The 19,400-nt window shown below is 51.1% G+C and overlaps 1 protein-coding gene across 1 annotated transcript; it reads left to right on the plus strand.

Annotated features, from left to right (window-relative positions):
• Nucleotides 1-6,603: 6,603 nt before the first annotated feature.
• LPXN (leupaxin) lies at nucleotides 6,604-19,334 on the plus strand. Its single transcript, XM_050955944.1, has 9 exons — nucleotides 6,604-6,717; nucleotides 10,019-10,173; nucleotides 10,545-10,600; nucleotides 12,125-12,227; nucleotides 12,823-13,005; nucleotides 13,350-13,523; nucleotides 13,653-13,734; nucleotides 18,114-18,262; nucleotides 18,609-19,334. The coding sequence occupies exons 1-9, from the start codon at nucleotides 6,705-6,707 to the stop codon at nucleotides 18,873-18,875; spliced, it is 1,182 nt and encodes a 393-aa protein (XP_050811901.1). The 5' UTR covers nucleotides 6,604-6,704; the 3' UTR covers nucleotides 18,876-19,334.
• Nucleotides 19,335-19,400: the final 66 nt, after the last annotated feature.

Below are 19,400 nucleotides of genomic sequence, written 5' to 3' on the forward strand. Positions count from 1 at the left end.
ACATTTAGGGAGTGATAGAATCATAGAATATCAGGGTTGGAAGGGACCTCAGGAGGTTATCTAGTCCAATCCCATGCTCAAAGCAGGACCAATCCCCAACTAAATCATCCCAGCCAGAGCTTTATCAAGCCTGACCTTAAAAACCTTTAAGGAAGGAGATTCCAGCACCTCCCTAGGTAACCCATTCCAGTGCTTCACCACCCTCCTAGTGAAAAAGTTTTTTCTACTGTCCAACCTAAACCTCCCCCACTGCAATTTAAGACCATTCCTCCTTCTTCTGATGTTACCATATGTAACCACAATGGTACTTCCATGGAAGATAATCCCCGAAGATGTGATTGTTATGTACATATTACATTGGACTTAAAATCTCCTTTGGGACACTGGGTGTATGATGAGTTAACCATTTTACAGAATGTAACCCTACAGGTGATATGGATGCCAAGTTGGGAGAATCCAAATGTAAAGTGGCCACAGCCTGGAGCTGAGAATATTTGCAGACAAGCAAACGTATGGGAGCCATTGTGGGAGCGGGTGCTTTCACTCTATTACATGGGTGGTACGCCCCAAGGAATGGTGGGTTGGCCAAAAAAAAAAAAGCTGCCGGAGCGCCCCCCTCCCCCACACCAGCTCACCTTGTCTTCACCTCCCCCCGTAGGGGAAGGTGCCCAGCTGGTGCAATCCCGTGGGCGGCCCTGAAGTGGGGGCAGCAGGCCCCAGCCCCCCAGTCCTGCTCGGGTCCCGCAGGGGAACGAACGGGGCTGCCACTGCCTCTGCCCCGGGGTGAGGTTTCCCTACAGCCTGCCCTGCGGGGCAGGTGCAATCCCATCAGCCCAAGTGTGCCCGGGCCCAGCCCGTGCCCAGCTGGCCCGCAGAGCACCGTGGGTGGCCCCGGAGTGGGGGCAGCAGGCCCCAGCCCCCCCATCCCGCTCGGGTCCCGTAGGGGAATGAACGGGGCTGCCACTGCCTCAACATGGCAGGAAGTGAAGCCCTGTCGGAGTCCCTGTGTGGCAGCTGCTACCCTCCCACCCCCACCCATGGGTGCATACAGGGAGCTGGTTCCCCAGGCCGGACCCGGGGCTGCCCCTGCAGGTACCATCCCACCCTCCTGCCTACGCTCGGGGCCAGGTCGGACTCACTCACCCCGTGCTCCCCTGCGTCCCCCGGGCCTCCCTCCAGTGCTTGTGCCGCCATACAGCTGATCGGCGCAAGCCTGGGAGGGAGGAGGAATGCAGCGTGCTTGGGGAAAAGGCAGGGATTTGTGGAGGGATCCAACAGGGCAGTGAGGGGGCGGGAATTTGGAGAAGGATCCTATGGGAGGAGGAGGTGGAGTCAGGGCCTGGGGGGGGGGGAGACCTTCTGGGCTCTGCCTGTGTGCGGGAGCAGAGGGCAAAATTGCTTGTTTGTCCAGTGTCCCGACAGAACATTGGTTGGGATGCAGGACAAACAAGCAGATTTCGTGACAGTCCCGATAAAATCGGGACGTCTGGTCACCCTACCAGGATGTTGGACCATACTGCAGTGGTCAGGACTCTCTGTGTTGCTGCGGATTATCATAGCAGCTGGTGTATTGTTAACTGTATTTGTGTTATGTTGCGTATGGAAACGATCAAGGGGGGTACAACCCCCTAGAGAACAGCCACTAATTATAACGTATAAGTAATGTTGTAAGCCCTTGCCCCCAATGTACTAGACAACCTGGACCCAACCTTCTTGGGCCCACTATAGTGGGAAGTCTGGAACGCTAATTGGAATAGACGTGGTATGCCAGTATGTGAGAAGGTGCAGGGCACGGTACTACACAAGGGGCAGTGGGACAGATGGAATATCGACAACTTCTACTTTGATGCCTGGCCCTATCAGGAAGTATGTCACTATATCCCTGGAAAAGCATAGGACATACCTGAGCAGGAGGATTTTAAAAGAAAAAAAAAGAGGGAGTAGGGGATGGAGTGTTAGGATGCAGATATTCAGGCCTGTCTGTAAAGGCCTATACTTTTAAGAATGTAGGTATATGTTTATCATTTAGCTAGTTATAGAGGTATAAAAGAATCAAAATCACTGTTTGCCTGTGTAAGGGCATTCTCTCCCTGTGACAGTCTGAAGCCCTGTACTTAAGCTAAGGCCGTTGGCTAAGCAGTGGGAGCAGCCATAAACTGGGAAGCGTATGGTCACGTCCTCACATTTCAAACCAGTCATATTGAATTTAGGCAATCTGGGGCTGTTAGAAAGGTGATCCGATCTATCACCTCCAGATAAAGAGAAGAGCTTAGAAGATGTAAAAGGAAACTAGTTTTCTGTTTGGCAAGAACTCACATATCAATCAACATAGTTGGGAAACCCTTATGTTTTTATAGATGTAGTTGTGAAATCCTCACTTCTGTATTGTTTTGTCATTATAGTTCCCATTTTGCTATTGTTTATTTCCATGGTCTCTGCTTGGTTCTGTGATTGTTTCTGTCTGCTGTATCATTAACTTTGATGGGTGTAAACTAATTAAGGTGGTGGGATATAACTGGTTAGCTAATCATGTTACAATATGTTAGGATTGGTTAGGTACATTTTAGTAAAATGATTGGTTAAAGCATAGCTGAGAATATACTAGATAAATTAGGGGCAAACAGGAAGTTGGGTTTCAAAAATAAGGAAAAAGGAACTTGGATTTAAGCTTGCTGGAAGTTCACCCCAATAAACATCAGATTGTTTGCACCTTTGGACTTCGGGTATTGTTGCTCTCTGTTCATGTGAGAAGGACCAGGGAAGTGGGAGCACTCCCCCTCTACAGTGTAAACCCAAAATTGTGGTGTTGTGTGCTGCACAGAGAACTATACAACATAAGCTCATGAAATTCACACCCTCCCTCACTATGGAGGAAGATCTGCACAGCTTTTTGCCCCCAGTTATGAATTCCACAAACTGGTTTTAGAGAATAAACAAAAACAAGTTTATTAACTACAGAAGAGAGATTGTAAGTGATTGTAAGGGATAGCAAACAGATCAAAGCAGATTACCCAGCAAATGAAAAAATATGCCAGCTAAACTTAATACTAAAGAAACTGGTTATAACTAGGTTTCAGAATGGTATCCATGTTAGTCTATATCAGCAAAAACAACAAGGAGTCCTTGTGGCACCTTAGAGACTAACAAATTTAAGTAGTTTTCCCTCTATTGATATTCACACTTTCTTGTCAACTGTTGAGAATAGGCCACTTCCATCTTGATTGGATTGGCCTCATTAGCACTGACCCCCCACACTTGGTAAGGCAACTCCCATCTTTTCATGTGCTGTAATACATATACTGCCTACTGTATTTTTCACTCCATGCATCTGATGAAGTGGGTTCTAGCCCACAGAAGCTTATGCCTAAATAAATTTGTTAGCTTCTAAGGGGCCACAGGGTCTCCTCATTGTTTTTGGTAGATTGCAAAGTATCTTGAGGGCAAGCTGCCTTTGCTTGCAGCTTAAAACACCAGGTATTTCTTTCACAGGCCAGACGTCTTCTCGCCTCGGCTCAGTCCTCCTTCGCTCCTCCTCCACCCTGGTCTTTGTTTCTTATGTGTTTTCAGCAGTCATCCTGGGCGGGGATTCAGTGAATAAGGAGCCCCAATCATCTCACTTCCAATCTTAAAAGTTAGGAATATTGACTATATAGCTGTACTACAAAAGTGTTTGTATCTGGGGAACGCCCACCAGACAGAATCCTGCAGTGTCAAAGCAGCCATGAATCAAAGGAAGGTGGGAGATGAGCATCTTTAAAGACCTGTTGTTCTCCTTAATGGTTCATTGATTTGTCCCCAGCTAACCAGACAGACTGATTCCATTCTGTCTGGTGGGCATTCCCCAGATGCAAACATTTTTGTATACAGCTGTATAGTCAATATTCCTAACTTTAGATATAAAAATGATACATGTATACAAACAGGATAATTATATTCAGTAAATCATAACCTTTCCAGTGATATCTCACAAGACCCATCTTGCGTAAAATACATTTTAAATATGCTAAAATAATATTATAACAATATTTCTATGAAGAATATGGGGCGTAGTGTCACACCTGGGAATCCAAGGGAAGGCTGGTGGGCCAAAAAAAAGTTCTCTGAAATTGCAGACCTCTTTGGGGAGGTAACTGCTGATGGATGGAGCAGTGTGATCCTTGCCCGTTTCTCTAGTTGCTCCTCTTTGCTAACCAACATTTTCATCTTTCCCAAATTAGTGCCTCTTGACCAGGGCCAGCTTTAGGTCTATTCGCCCGATTCCTGGGAATCGGGCCCCGCGCCTAAGAGGGCCCCGCGCTTTAAGCGCCTTTAAAATTTTTTTACTTACCCTGGCTGCGGTCTGCTCCGGGGTCTTCCATGGCCCCGTTCCCCTGACCAAAGCGCCAGCGGAAGCGCGGCTGCCCCACAGCCCCACTCTCCTGGCTGGAGCTCCGGGCCGGAGCGCGACAAGCCCCGCGGCCCCGGCTGGAGCTCCGGGCCGGAGCGCGACAAGCCCCGCGGCCCCGGCTGGAGCTCCGGGCCGGAGCGCGACAAGCCCCGCGGCCCCGGCTGGAGCTCCGGGCCGGAGCGCGACAAGCCCCGCGGCCCCGGCTGGAGCTCCGGGCCGGAGCGCGACAAGCCCTGCGGCCCCGGCTGGAGCTCCGGGCCGGAGCGCGACAAGCCCTGCGGCCCCGCTCTCCTGGCTGGAGCTCCGGCTGAAGAGCGGCAAGCCCCGTGCCCCCGGCTGGAGCTTTGGGCCCTTTAAATAGTCCCCAGAGCCCTGGGGTAGCAGGGGGCTCTGGGGGCTATTTAAAGGGCCAGGGCTCCAGCTGCCTCTGCCACCCCGGTGCTTTAAATAGCCGCTGGAGACCCGCTGCCCCCATGCATTCCCCAGGGTTCCCACAGCTATTTAAAAGGTCCAGGGCGGGGTAGAAGCAGGGGAGTCCCGGGCCCTTTAAATAGCCCCCAGAGCCCTGGGATAGCGGGGAGCTTGGGGGCTTTTTAAAGGGCCTGGGCTCCAGCTGCCTCTGCTGCATCCCCTGCCCTGCCCGCACCAGCCCCCAACCCCGCTGCCTGCAGCCAGCTCTGCATTCCCTGCCCACAGCCAGCCCCTACCAAACCCCCTGCCATGTCTCCAACCAACCCCGCCACACACCCCTGCCTGCACCAGCCCTGCACTGCCTGCCCTGCCCTGTCTCCAGCCAACCTCTACTGCACCCCCCTGTGTGAAGCCAGCCAGTCCCATACTCCTGTCTCCAGCCCTGCCAACCCCTGCTGCACCCCCCTGTGGCCCTGCCTGAAGCCAGCCCGCCCCACACGCCCCTGTCTCCAGCCAGCCCCGCACCCCTTGCCCTGCCTGCAACCAGACCCTACCTCCAGTTAGCCCCTGCCCTGCCTCGAACCAGCCCCATGTCCACTGCTGCCCTGCAGTTCCCAGGCCAGTAACCTGCACACCTGCTTCAATGAGGGGGGCAGGAAGCAGCGGGAACCCACACATGTGCACGCCCCCAGGGAGTGGTGGGGACCCACACATGTGAAACGGCAGTCATTAATAAGCAATCAACAGCATATATGATGCAATGTACATAATATACAATTTTATTATTTATATAGTTATGGAAAGTAAATGATACATGGAAGAAATGGAAGACCTTTTTTTACATATTTTTCTTTTTAAGTCATCCCTACCAGGGCCCCGCCGAAAGTGTTCGAATTGGGCCCCGCACTTCCTAAAGCCGGCACTGCTCTTGACTTGTTTGTAACCAACATCTCAGTCAACTTTCCTGCAGAGCCTTATCTCAGCAAGGCACTGGGAAAGCAAGGAAACTGCACGGTCCAGATCTGACAGAAAGGAGACATAGAGAAGAGCGTACTGAAGTCTGGAGCAGGAAGGAGCCTTGCGGGGCCTCACCTGAGAGGGCTGGATGAAAAGCTGCCTGATGGTCCCAGAAAGCATCCAGTGCCTCATCCCTCCCTGCTAGATGTCACAGGCTTGTCAGCAACACTTCAGACTGAAAGGTATCAAAGGCTGATGCTAGATCTATTATAATCTACATGGCCCCATGACCACTGTTCATCTCCAGAAGGAAATCGGCGATGAAGAATGCTGATGCTGCCTCTGCACCATGTGTAGGCTGGAAACTAGTTTGGTGCAGATTCCTCCAGTTTTCTGAATGCTGTTAAGCTGAAACTTCCGTCCCATGACCTATGCAGTGAACGTCCCCAGAAAGGGTAGGCTTGGGACAAAATGGTAACAGATAAAGCTATTAACATTATAGGGTGGTTTCTTGAGCAATTAACAATTCTCATCAATAATGGATCTTTGCTGGCTTTCAAGAGCCATGAGGGGTTTTTCACCCATTAACTCCCACCAGAAGGGGTTCAAAGATAGTGTCACTGTGTACAATTGCTCTCCTGGACGCAGGGTCAGCCGAGTGCCCTGATCACATGGAAGAAAGCAGCCGGATCACCTTTGTGGTAGATCTGTAAGACCACCTGGGCCAGTCCCCCCTGCTTTCCCTTCTCAATGATTTGAGTTCATCATGCTTTAGTTGAAACATGTGACCCATGCAAAAAGTCCCCGGGCTCTAAAGAGAGGAAGTGCGGCTGAAGAGAGGAACTGAAAGTTCCTCTCGCTCATTGCCTCGCTCATTTCCCCTGTGATCCTGCCACCCAACACATCTTGGCTCTCCTTCTTGGAGCAAGGGGAGACAGGGCTCTGTGCAATGGATGACTTGGGTAAGTGCACCCCCCTTCCAATGGAAGAGCAAGGAGTGGACTCTTGAGTTAGGCCCCCAAATTGGTTTTGATGCTGACACCACAGCATCCAGGCTACCAGGAGGGCATGAGGATTTCTGTCTTTCATCTTCTCTTCTACTCTTTGTTCCTCCCTTGAATTGCAAATTTAGAAGACGAAATAGAAGGGGATGTGACTCTAATATACCCTTTGCAGCATGACCCCTCTCTTCCCAGTTAAAGCGGTGCCTGGAGGATGGTTACAATGAAGTTGTGTGCTACTAAGGCATTGGAGAGGAGGGCAGACTGCACCAGAGTCTGGAACTAACAGTTGCTACTGTGTTTCAGGAAATGTAGAGAGTTAGCAAAGGCTAATTGGTGATGGAGGTGTGATACCAAAGCTTGGGTGATGACTGAGAGGGAGATGTCTGATAATGATGTATCAAGAGGACATGATAATGAGATAGATAGAGAGATCGGTGTGTAGGGTTGCTAACCTCAACAAGGGACGGTCATCATACAGATGGAAAGAAAAGGGCGGGAGATGATGATTCGGAGGTTCTGTTGGGTGGGGTTTCTGCTCCCCCGACTTATAATGGAAGGACAAGGGGACAGTGAGTGAAATTTAAAAGATGGCAAGTTCAAAATGATTAAAAGAAAATCTTTCCCCATGCAGACTGTGAACTCCTTGCCACAAGATGTAAGTGAGGTCAAGAACTTAGCAGGAGTCAAAAAAGGATTAGACACAGATCACTAACTGGATGTTCTGCTTATAATGGTGCTTGCATACATTTTTGGAAGAGATATTAAACCTCATGCTTCAGTATTTAGGCCAGACTCTAATTGCTAGGGGTTAAGAAGTTTCTTGCATCTGCCTGTTAAGTGCCTGGTGCTGGCCACTATCGGTGAGAGAGTACTGGCCAGCCTAGATGGTTGTCCGGTCTGATCCAGCCTGGCAGTAGCAATGTTTCAGAAGTGGCTTCTCAGCACCCAGGGCCTGTTTCCAGATTAGGAAGATCAGTCTTACTGGCTTTGCACAACCCAGCAGTCTGATGGTTTTACTATCTCTCTGGATCCTTATTTGACTCCCATCACTGTAGTATTCGAGCACCTCACGGATATGTGATTTATCTTCAAAACACCTCTGGTAGGTAGGGGAGTATTATTACAAGGGGACATTGAGTGAAATTAAATGTTGGTGAGTTCAAAATGGATAAAAGGAAATACTTTCCCGCACAGTGCCTAAATAGACTGTGGAGCTCCTTGCCACAAGATGAAACAGACAGAAAGCTGAGGCACCTTCATGTCTCTTCTTAAATCTCCTGCCACGATGCCTAAGAAACAATTGACACACAGCTTGTGTGCTGCTTATTACACTGATCTCAATAATAATACCGTGCGTCTATATCAGTTCTCATCAGTAGATCTCAAAATGATTTATGATGGCAAGCAGTATAATTTCCCCCATTTTAAAGATGAGGAAAGTGAGGAAAAGTGACTTACCAAAGGTCATCCAGTGGGCCAGTGGCAGAAGATCCTGGGTCTCCAGGGTTAGCACATTGGCTGTATCCACCAAATGTCTTGACTGAAAGCATCATGAGTCTTTTTATTATCTGAATGTTCAGCATCTAGCTCAAAGGGTCCCTGATTGGGGCCTCTAGCTGTATGCCCAATATAAAGAACAGTGACAGGAAGGTGAGGTGACTTCCCTAAGGTTACACCAGATGGTGATAGTGCTGGAAATCAAGCCCACATGTCCTGAACTACAAGCTGGTACCTTAGCCACAAGACTAGCTATCTTGTTATTGCAGTAGCACTGAGAAACCACAGGCTTGAAAAAGAGGCCCCGTTGTGCTAGCCCTGGTATAAACAAAGCATTGGTCCTGTTCCAAAGTTCTTACCAGCTAAGGAGAAAAAGGAGACATGCTACCTCTTTGGCCCAAACGTTTAACCAATATTCCAGGTCTTGCTGACTTGTTTCCGTTAGGATGAGAAATCAGAGCTATGAGTCAGGTCTGTTGTTTGGTGCAATCCTGTTCATTTATATAGAATGGACACAAAGTCTCATTTCCCTGCACACTACAGAAAAACAACAATGAAAGATTGTTTCCTTGCTCAGAAATCCAAGTCTACATTTCCAGAGAGTACTCCAACTAGCGCTGTCTTTTTGTCTTCCTCCCAGGGCAATGTTCATGATGGCTTCTCTTGCTTATTGCCTCTCTTCTCTCGCTCGCAGACGAAGCTTGCCAGACAATTCCCTGGTCCTTTTGTTTTCAGTCAGTCCCAGGGAAACCATTTGCTTTCTCCCTGACTTCGTTCTGGCACAAGCCTTTTCCTGCAGCCTTGGATGGTGGCTTCTACTGTTTCCCACTATCACTACATAGACAGGCCTTAAGTGCTCCTTCCAGCTAGCCTGAATGAAGGATGATGAACACAGCCATCAGACTCAACCTGGTCTATGATTTATGGCTGCCATTGACACCCTCTTCCATAACATACACATAGGATAGGGGAAAGAGAAGCAGTGGAATACATGCAATTTGTTGTGTACATTTTGATAGTGAGATCATTTAGCTGACTGTCTACATCAATACATCAATAATATCTACTTTCTCAGGTTACCCCTCAACCTAGGTATTTTAGGCTGGGATTTCCAAAGGACCCTTAGGGTTTCAGATGCCAGACTCACATTCACTTTCAGTGGCAGTTGGGTGCCGAACATCCTTAGGCTCTCTGGCAAACACCAACCTAAATGTTGGGTGATTCTTATGGGTGTTGTGGCAGACACAGCATCAGAAGAGAGATATAAGAATGATTCAAGATCTGGAAAACCTTAATGAAAGACTTAAGAAGCTCAATCAAATTAGCTTATCCAAGAGAAGGTTAAGAGGAGACTTGATCATGGTCTATAGCTAAATTCTCTGTAAGTCATGTGGCCGTTCAGCAACCTATTTAGTGCCACTCACCCGAGGACTCCCCTGACCCCACTTAGCCCAGCCCTAGACCTGCCATGGCCAGAGTGGCCCAGCCCGAGGCACGGCTGGGGTGGCGCGGCACGGCCTGACCCAAGAGCGGTGCAGACCCAGGTGCAGTTCGAGCAGGCCGGCCATACCTGAGGCCAGGCTGCTCCGGCCCCAGCAGGTCCAGGCCACAGGTTGAGTTGGGGCCAGAGGAGGGGCACCCCTCCTCCAGCAGGTTGGGGCCCATGTGCTGGTGTGGGGAGAGAGCGCTGGGGGAAGTGTTATGTGTCTAGTGTGGAGGATGCAGTTTATATTGTTTGTCTCTAACTGGTTTTTTTGTTCAGATGCTTTGCTGGCAGAACTGGAACAAAGCTCTAAGGAGCCCAAAGGGGACTATTGCCTTCTGACACACAGCTCCAGTGAGCAGAGACCAGCCGCAGCAGTGCCCCAGACAGGCGCTGTCCAGAACGAGAAGCTAGTCGCCTCAGGGACCCATAAGGTATTCCCATCAGTGCCTACAAGGGCCGTCTACACACAAGGTACCCGGCAGAAATCCATCCTCTACAACAGGAAGGCTGAGACCCTGCAGAACTCAGCACATGAAGGTTATCTCACGCAGACAGTTGCATCTGTGCTCTAGAGATGTTATGGGCCCATCCAGCCCCTCCTGCCTATAATTTAGAAAATGCCCAGAGTGGAGGAAAAATGACAAGGAGTCCGGTGGCACCTTAAAGATGATCAGTTAACCACTAATTCTCCTTAATTAGCCATGTTCACAGTGAGACAGGATCTGGAAATACAGTATAACTGGACTGGGTGTAGGGAAAGGGGCTGCTTCCTTTGTGTATCCCTTGCTCTTTGTGCTTCCAGGTACAGCCTGCATTAAGTACTCAGCTCCCGGAATCAGATGACAAAAATGTCTACAGGTAAATGCTGTATCAGGGAGGGAAAGCTGTTTTATTGATCCTTCCAGTACACCCATCTGTATCTCCTCAGCACTGCTTCCTACAAACACCTGCTCCCCTATGAGGCTTAATGAAAAATTAACCCTACCCTGATCCCCCGCCACGGCCGGACAGAGCGGGTTTGAGGTGGCACTGCCCATACCAGCCCTTCTCTGGTGGCCTCGTCAGTTTCTGCAGGGTCTAAGCATGGGTCAGAAAGAAGTTTCTAACCCTTCTGGTTGTGCCCATCTCAGTCTGAACAGGACCCAGTTCAGGGCTGAGTCTGCAGGCAGGCGTGAGGGAGGAGGGACATCGAATGAGGCCTAAACATGGCAGAACTGCCAGTGAGGAGGAGGGGTTTGGTGGCACGGTGGTGCAGAGGAGTTACCAGTGGATCTGCCATTATGCAAATCAACAGGCTTAATACTCGCTATGGAAGGTGGAGACAATCCACAACCTCTGCTTACAACCAGTGGACTGGTAATTGTGACCACAGTGCAGCAAAACTGAACCAAGCTACCAGTTGGTACCTGTGTGCCCAAGCCTCCTCAGCTCCCTGTGCTGCCCGGTGTGAAGTGTGGCACAGGATGGGCTAGGAGGGAGCTGTACTAGTGGGTTAATTATTTATTTGTATTGGGGTAGCAGAGGCTTCAATCAAGATCGCCCCATTGCGCTAACTGCTGTACACTTGGCAAAAAGGCCTCTAGCCTGAAGGCCTTACAATCTTTGATTAAAATAGCTGAATTGGGAGCTTAATAATGATTTAAATATCACATTGTTCTTTAAGTCATTGCTGACCATTGTACAAGAAATATCCAGTTACTGGAAGGCTGTGGGTGGTACTTGGGGTGTGAGAGGGGTTTGGTTAAGGGGGTGGTGGCTGGGGAATCTGTAGACCAGGCTGGGTAAGGGGGTGGTATCTGGATTGGTAAGGGGGTGGTATCTGGGTGTGTGAGAGTGACGTGGCTAAGGGGGTGGTATCTGGGTGGGTGGGAGTGGCTTGGCTAAGGAGATGGTACCTGGGTGTGTGGGAGCTCCCTCCCCAGACATATCCCAACCTGTCCTGCCCTCCACTCACAAGTCCCTGAATGTATTTAGTGCCTGTCTACATGGGAACACTCAGGAAAGCTCATCTAAATGACCTTTTAAAGGGGATTTGTTAAACCTCATTAAACCCCTGTGTGGATGCTCTCGTTCAGAATTAAAGTGCCCTTAATTCAGTTTATCTTAATTCTGTTCCTGAAAAGCATCTGCTCTGGGGGTCAGACCATCACTGATGATGGGGAGATGCATTTGTTTCCCTTCTCTAGGGGTGTCCCTCACACCCTACTCTACTTCCATGCTCACTGGGGTGGGCACCGTGCTTCCAGTGAACACTTTGGTGTTCCTGTGGTCTGGTGGTGGCAGGGAGGGTCTGGCTGCTGGGAGCTGGGTAAAGGGGGATCCTGGTGGGGATGAAGCCATGACCTACTCTCTTTGACGCGGATGTCTGTCTTCCACGCGCAGTGAGGTTCCAACTCCGCAGCTGTCGCTTCCTTCCCCTCCTCCCCCGACGGCTGCTCAGCAGCTGGATGACCTCTTATCTCATTTGGGCCAGATGCAGTCCAAGGTGAGTCCTGGCCACACAGCCCCCTCCTCCAGAAGAACCAGGGGCACCACTTCACAAAGCTTCAGTTGAGATGCAGGCCCTGGGCTCTTCCTTTGGAATGGCCCCTGCCCAGGGCTGGATTAACCTTTTGTGGGCCCAGCACTGCTGGGCCCTGGCCCCACCCTCCCACTCTGCCCCCGCTCTGCCCTGAGACCACACCCCCGCTCAAGCCTCGTCCCCTGAGGCCCCGCCCACCACTTGCATGGGGCGGACGGGGGTGGAGAGGAGCGAGTGGCGGGTGGGGCCTGTGTGAGGGAACAGACTAAGTGAGGCTGGGGCCTCGGGATGTCACGCAGGTGGAGTGGGGGAGCAAGGCCATGGTCTGGGTGCCAGGACCCCTTTTGAGTGTGGGCTCGGCACCATGGTGCCACTGGCAGCCTGGTATTGCCCTGTCTCACGTTCCAGTTGGCAATGGCAAAGCCTGGCGCTGGCGGGTCCCATGTGCAGTAGAAACAGCTCCCTAGGTGAGAGGAAAAGGGGGAGACTATAGGGCACAGCCCCTGGTGGGAACATGAAGCTGAACATTCTCATGGCCTCGTCTCCTCCTTTGTGGCAGATCTCAGTGGTGGGTTCTGCCGTGGAGCCGGAACGTGCCAAGGGGCCGTCAGCAGTGGGGCCAAGTCCTGGCAGCACCCTTGAGAGCATGCTGGGGAACCTGACGCAAGAGCTGCAGGACCTCGGCATCACTGCCGTGCCTAAGGGCGACTGCGCTTCCTGCCGCAAACCCATCGCTGGAAAGGTGAGAGGGGATGGCATGGACCCTGCGGCTGTCCGTCAGTCCCTCTGTGTGTCCCTCTGTCTCACCGGGGTTGGATCCTTCCACTCGTGATTGCTGAGCTATAAGATCTGCTTGGTTGGACAGTATATTTTCCCCAGTCCCTCCTTTAGGGGAGGGGATCTCTTTCCCCCCCAAAAGTCCTACAACACCTGAGTCTCCTGCTGTCAAAGCTACCACCTCTAGGACCATGGGAGGGTCCCTATTCCTATCATGGCTTCCCCAGACTGCTGGGTCCCCCATGTATCGATAGGCTCTGTGGCGAGATTCTCTGGGCAAAGACTTCCTGGGTTTTGTCCTGTCTCTAGATGATCACTGCTCTGGGGAAGACGTGGCATCCCGAGCACTTCACCTGCACCCAGTGCAGACAGGAGATTGGCTCCAGCACTTTCTATGAGCGAGGCGGGCTGGCGTACTGCCAGGAGGATTATCACCAGCTCTTCTCCCCCCGCTGTGCCTACTGTGCCGCGCCCATCCTGGAGGTAAATAGAGCTGGCTCTGCCCTCCTGGTTCTAACTCCTGCCAGGAGAGGTTCCTGGTTGGATTAGCCCCTCTCCCCTCATAGTTTTCTGCCCATAGCGCACACCCCAATCACCTCATTCTCTTTGCAGAAAGTCCTGACGGCCATGGACAAGACTTGGCACCCGGAGCACTTCTTCTGTGCTCACTGTGGGAAGGTGTTCAGCAATGATGGTGCGTCCCCTGCTCTTCTCCTGCCATACATAGAAAGTTGGGATTCCACAGGGATCTAGACCTCTGTCTTGACCCACAGTCCTGCTGCTATTCCAGCCCTGGCCTCCCCCCAAAAGCTTTGCTTATGCCTTCAATCCTGACCCACAGGCCCCTGTTATCCTCACCCCTGCTCTGTCCATGCCCCTCAATCCTGACTGCAATCGCCTGCTATCTTAGCTCTGGCCTTCCTCCGACACCTCTGCCAGTTCCCCATATTCCTTACTTAGGTTCCCCACCGTCTCACCTCCAGCTATTCCTACCCTGGGCCTCTGGTCGTGAGTTGTGATTCTGTCAAGTGCACAGATCAGGGACAGTTCTGGAAGGGAGCAGTCGTTTCGCTGGGCACTCCTGCTAAAGTGCTTAGTCGTACGAGTAGATTCCCTCCCTCTGAGGCCCTACGGGATGCAGGCTTTGGGGCCAGAGCTCCAGGCATTAGCACCAGTGTGGAGTGCTGGTTACCATTTCCCATAGGTGTCACACAGACAGTGTTTAATTGTGTCATGGTGGCACAGCGGAACCTGTAACAACCCTGGTGACCACTTGCTCACAGCCCAGCCAGTGGCACGAAATCCCCACAGCAGCAGCTGTTGTCTATCCATGCATTTTACCATCAGTTCCCCTTTAAGGCCCCATCTCCCTCCTCCCTGCAGTGTGCATGTGTGTTAATTGCTTGCTTGCTGTGCCACCCGTGGTAGGTGCTCGTTAATTTCCCCAGGTGGCCAGAGCAAAAACACTCCGTTCCTGCCAAGGGATTGGTTTTCTAGGCAGGCACTCATCGGCTGTGTTCCTGCCAGCCCTGCTCAGTAATTGGCACCTGAGAGAGCCGGTGTGGAGGGCCTCGCTCATTCCCACTCGCTCACTCCCACGCTGCTAATTACAGCAGTGTTGTGGAAAGTTTAACTGATGAGTTCAGGCCCCAGCTCCTCTTGGGGCCGGTTCTTTCTTTGTCCCCTCTTGCATCCTGTCTTTGTTCTCCAGGGGGCCTCTCTCCCCACAGCAGTGACTTCTTGTTAGTGCTAAGTTTGAGGAGTTTGGCTAGCGATCGGCTGCTTATTCACCGGAGCACGGACTGTGCACTGTTTTGTACAATGGGGCCATGATCCTAACCTCTTCCATGTTCCCAATACTATTCCTGGCACAGTGATCTTGCCTTATCACAGCTCAGTCCCTACAGGTGGGAGCCAGTTCTGCCTGCACCCGTCTCTTGTAGCACATTCCGTTGTCATGAAATTGTCTAACTCAGCTCATTGGCTGGTGGGTTGAATTTGAATTCCTGCTTTTAGGGATGTCTGGCTTGTTCTAGGAATCCACCTTCTGCCTTTATTATTATTTATTATTATGGTAACACCTAGAAACTCCAGCTGAGATCAGGGTCCCGTTGTGCCAGGCGCTGCACAGACACACAGCGAGAGACAGGCCCTGCCCCAGCTGAGATCAGCGCCCCATTGTGCTGGGCACTGCATGGACATGGTGAGAGAAAGTCCTGGCCCTAAAGAGCTTCTCAGCTAAGTAGACAAGATGAAGGTTGGGAGAATGGAAGGATCGCTATCTTCATTTTATAGAAGGGGAACTCAGGTCCAGAGAGAAGTGGCTTGTCAAGGTCACACAGGGAGTCTATGACAGAGCTGGGCACTGGATCCAAATCTGAGGGCCCAGTGCAAGGCCCAGTGTAAGCACAAACCTAGCCTTTCTCTGCAAGGCAGGGCAATTATCTGACAGAGTACTCAGCAGTGACTGGGAAAGTCATGAAGAAACATCCAGTGGTTTCAGAGTTTTAAAGGTATGTCAGGCACTGTTGTGCTCAGCATTCATAGAATCACAGAAAAGTAGGGTTGGAAGAGACCTCAGGAGGTATCTAATCCAATCCCCTGCTCAAAGCAGGACCAACACCAACTAAATCATCCCAGCCAGGGCTTTGTCAAGCCGGGCCTTAAATACCTCTAAAGAAGGAGATTCCACCACCTCCCTAGGTAACCCATTCCAGTGCTTCACCACCCTCCTAGTGAAATAGTGTTTCCTAATATCCAACCTAGACCTCCCCCACTGCAACTTGAGACTATTGCTCCTTGTTCTGTCATCTGTTACCACTGAGAACAGCCGAGCTCCATTCTCTTTGGAATCCCCCTTCAGATAGTTGGAGGATGCTGTCAAATCCCGCCTCACTCTTCTCTTCTGCAGATTAAATAAGCCCAGTTCCCTCAGCCTCTCCTTGTAAATCATGTGCCCTAGCCCCCTGATCATTTTCACTGCCCTCTGCTGGACTCTTTCCAATTTGTCCACATCCTTTCTGTAGTGGGGGCCCCAAAACTGGATGCAATACTCCAGGTGTGGCCTCACCAGTGCCGAATAGAGGGGAATAATCACGTCCCTCGATCTGCTGGCTGTGCTCCTACTCATGCAGCCCAATATGCCATGAGCCTTCTTGACAACAAGGGCACACTGCTGACTCATATCCAGCTTCTCATCCACTGTAACCCCTAGGTTCTTTTCTGCAGAATTGCTGCTTAGCCCGTTGGTCCCCAGCCTGTAGTGGTGCATGGGATTCTTCCATCCTAAGTGCAGGACTCTGCACTTGTCCTTGTTGAACCTCATCAGATTTCTTTTGGTCCAATCCTCCAATTTGTCTAGGTCATTTTGGACCCTATCCCTACCTTCCACTGTATCTACCTTTCTTCCCAGCTTAGTGTCAACTGTGAACTTTGCTGAGGTTGCAATTTATCCCATCATCCAGATCATTAATAAAGATGTTGAACAAAATTGGCCCCAGGACCGACCCCTGGGGCTCTTCGCTTGATACTGGCTGCCAACTAGGCATTGAGCCGTTGGTCACTACCCGTTAAGCCCGACAATCTAGCCAGCTTTCTATCCACCTTATAGTCCATTCATCCAATCCACACTTTTTTAACTTGCTGGCAAGAATACTGTGGGAGACCATAACAAAAGCTTTGCTAAAGTCTAGATATATCCCGTCCACCTCTTTCCCCATATCCACAGAGCCAATTATCTCATCATAGAAGGCAATCAGGTTGGTCAGGCATGACTTGCCCTTGGTGAATCCATGTTGACTATTCCTGATCACCTTCCTCTCCTCCAAGTGCTTCAAAATGGTTTCCTTGAGGACCTGCTCCATGATATTTCCAGGGACTGAGGTGAGACTGACCGGTCTGTAGTTCCCCAGGTTCTCCTTCTTCCCTTTTTTAAAGATGGGCACAATATTTGCCTTTTTCCAATTGTCTGGGACCTCCCCCAATCACCATATGTTTTCAAAGATAATGGCCAATGGCTCTGCAGTTACATCAGCCAATTCTCTCAGCACCCTCGGACACATTAGATCTGGACCCATGGATTTGTGCATGTCCAACTTTTCTAAATAGTCCTTAACCTGTTCTCTCACTGCTGAGGGCTGCTCACCTCCTCCCCATACTGTGTTGCCCAGTGCAGCAGTGTGGGAGCTGTCCTCGTCTGTGAAGACCAAGGCAAAAAAAGCATTGAGTACTTCAGCTTTTTCCACATCATCAGTCACTAGGTTGCCTCCCCCATTCAGTAAGGGTCCCACCCTTTCCCTGACCTTCTTCTTGTTGCTAACATACCTGTAGAAACCCTTCTTGTTACTCTTAACAGCCCTTGCTAACCGCAACTCCAGTTGTGCCTTGGCCTTCCTGATTACACTCCTGCATGCTCTAGCAATATTTTTATACTCCTCCCTAGTCATCTGTCCAAGTTTCCACTTCTTGTAAACTTCCTTTTTGTGCTTAAACTCACCGAAGATGTAACTGTTAAGCCAAGCTGATCGCAGCCATATTTGCTATTCTTTCTGCACATCTGGATAGTTTGTTCCTGCACCTTCAATAAGTCTTCTTTAAAATATAGCCAGCTTTCCTGGATTCTTTTCCCCCTCAAATTAGCTCCATAGCGTTCAATGCCTGATGGATTTAGGAGCTAAAATCTAATTTTCAAAAGGGATTTAGGCACTTTCTGCCACTTAGGCTCCTAAATCAGTTAGTCATCAGAACACTAAGGACAGCAATGTCTAAATGCCTTTGAAAATCTGGGCCACAGGGACTAGTGAGAATCTCTCCCTGTAATTCCCGAGTTTGGCAATGGGGAGCAAATGAGAAGGAAAGCAGGAGTCTGGCATGAGAAATTTGCATCTTAAAGAGGAATATCCCTGCGCAGTGTTTGTTGCCCGGGCCCAGCATGAATCGGAGTGGGCAGGAATCAGGTACATTCTCTGGCTCCTTGGGGTAGGTTTGGAGCTTGCCAGGAAGAGTCTCTCTCTGTGTCCTCCCACGGGATTCCAGTGCACTTCATGGATGTCTTCTTCCTGCTCACCTCCGCAGGTTTCCACGAGAAGAACGGGAAGCCATACTGCCAGAAGGACTTCCTGGCCATGTTCTCTCCTAAATGCAGAGCCTGTGAGCGGCCCGTGATGGACAACTACCTGTCCGCACTCCAGGGTGTCTGGCACCCCGAGTGCTTTGTGTGTGGGGTGAGTGTGCGGAGTCCCACTCAGGGGGCTGCAGGGACACCTGGGCTTTCATCTTTAGGGAGGTGATGCAGGGCATGGCCAGGAGGTTCTTCCCTACGGAGCACTAAGAACCTCTATAGCAGCTGAGTGTGAGCCCAGCTCCCTTACAGGGGATGGCTGCCTGAAGCATCAGGATAGAGGGGCCAGGGCTAGATGAGTGAGGGGACTGGGTTCCATATGGGGGCTGGATTGGCAAGGGAGCAGGGCCCATATGGGGCCAGATGGGTGAGGGGGCAGAACACCATATGCAGGTTGGCAAGGTGCTTAGTTAGGGATGAGGTTTCAATGCTCCCTCCCCCTCCCTCAGGACTGTTTCAGCAGCTTCACCACCGGCTCCTTCTTCGAGCTAGACGGCCGTCCCTACTGCGAGCTTCACTTCCACCAGCGCCAGGGCTCGCTGTGCCACGGCTGTGGGAAGCCCATCGCCGGGCGCTGCATCAGCGCCATGGGGCGCCGGTTCCACCCCGAGCACTTCATCTGTGCCTTCTGTCTGGGCCAGCTGCAGAAGGGCACCTTCCGGGACCACGGCGACAAAGCCTACTGCCACGCCTGCTACAGCAAGCTCTTCGTGTGACTCCCGCGCTGGCCCGAGGGGAGGGGGCTACATACTGAAATTGGCTCTGTGGGACAGCCTCCTCCGGCATCCTTAGCCAGGGGCTGAGATACAGGGAGAGGGACCACAGACCAGAGTCAACAAAGAAGCCTCCTTCAACGAGCCCGAACCACTGATTGTTTGAATCAATAGCGCTCCATTGATGTCCTTGCTGGTAAATATTAGCTGAAGGTCTGGCCCAATATGTTTGGAGAGTGGGGGGTTCCCTCCCCAGCGACAGCCACTGTGGTCTCCTTCCCAGGAACCTGCCCCTTGATCATCCCTTTCTGGATGTTCTGCTCCTTCAGACCATGCTCTGCTTCTCTCCCCTCCAATGCACGACTTCACCTGCTCCTCTGTTCTTACCTTTGAGCTATACTCCTGGTATATGTAATCGGATGAGGGCACTGCCTGGAAATAAACACCTTGGCATTCTCTACAGCTGCTTCTGCGTATAGGTTTGGACGGGGATGTGGGGAGAGGGGAGGGATTGATTCTGAGACTTCC

The sequence above is a fragment of the Gopherus flavomarginatus genome, chromosome 5 (genome assembly GCF_025201925.1).
Source record: "Gopherus flavomarginatus isolate rGopFla2 chromosome 5, rGopFla2.mat.asm, whole genome shotgun sequence".
NCBI classification, from domain to species: domain Eukaryota; kingdom Metazoa; phylum Chordata; order Testudines; family Testudinidae; genus Gopherus; species Gopherus flavomarginatus.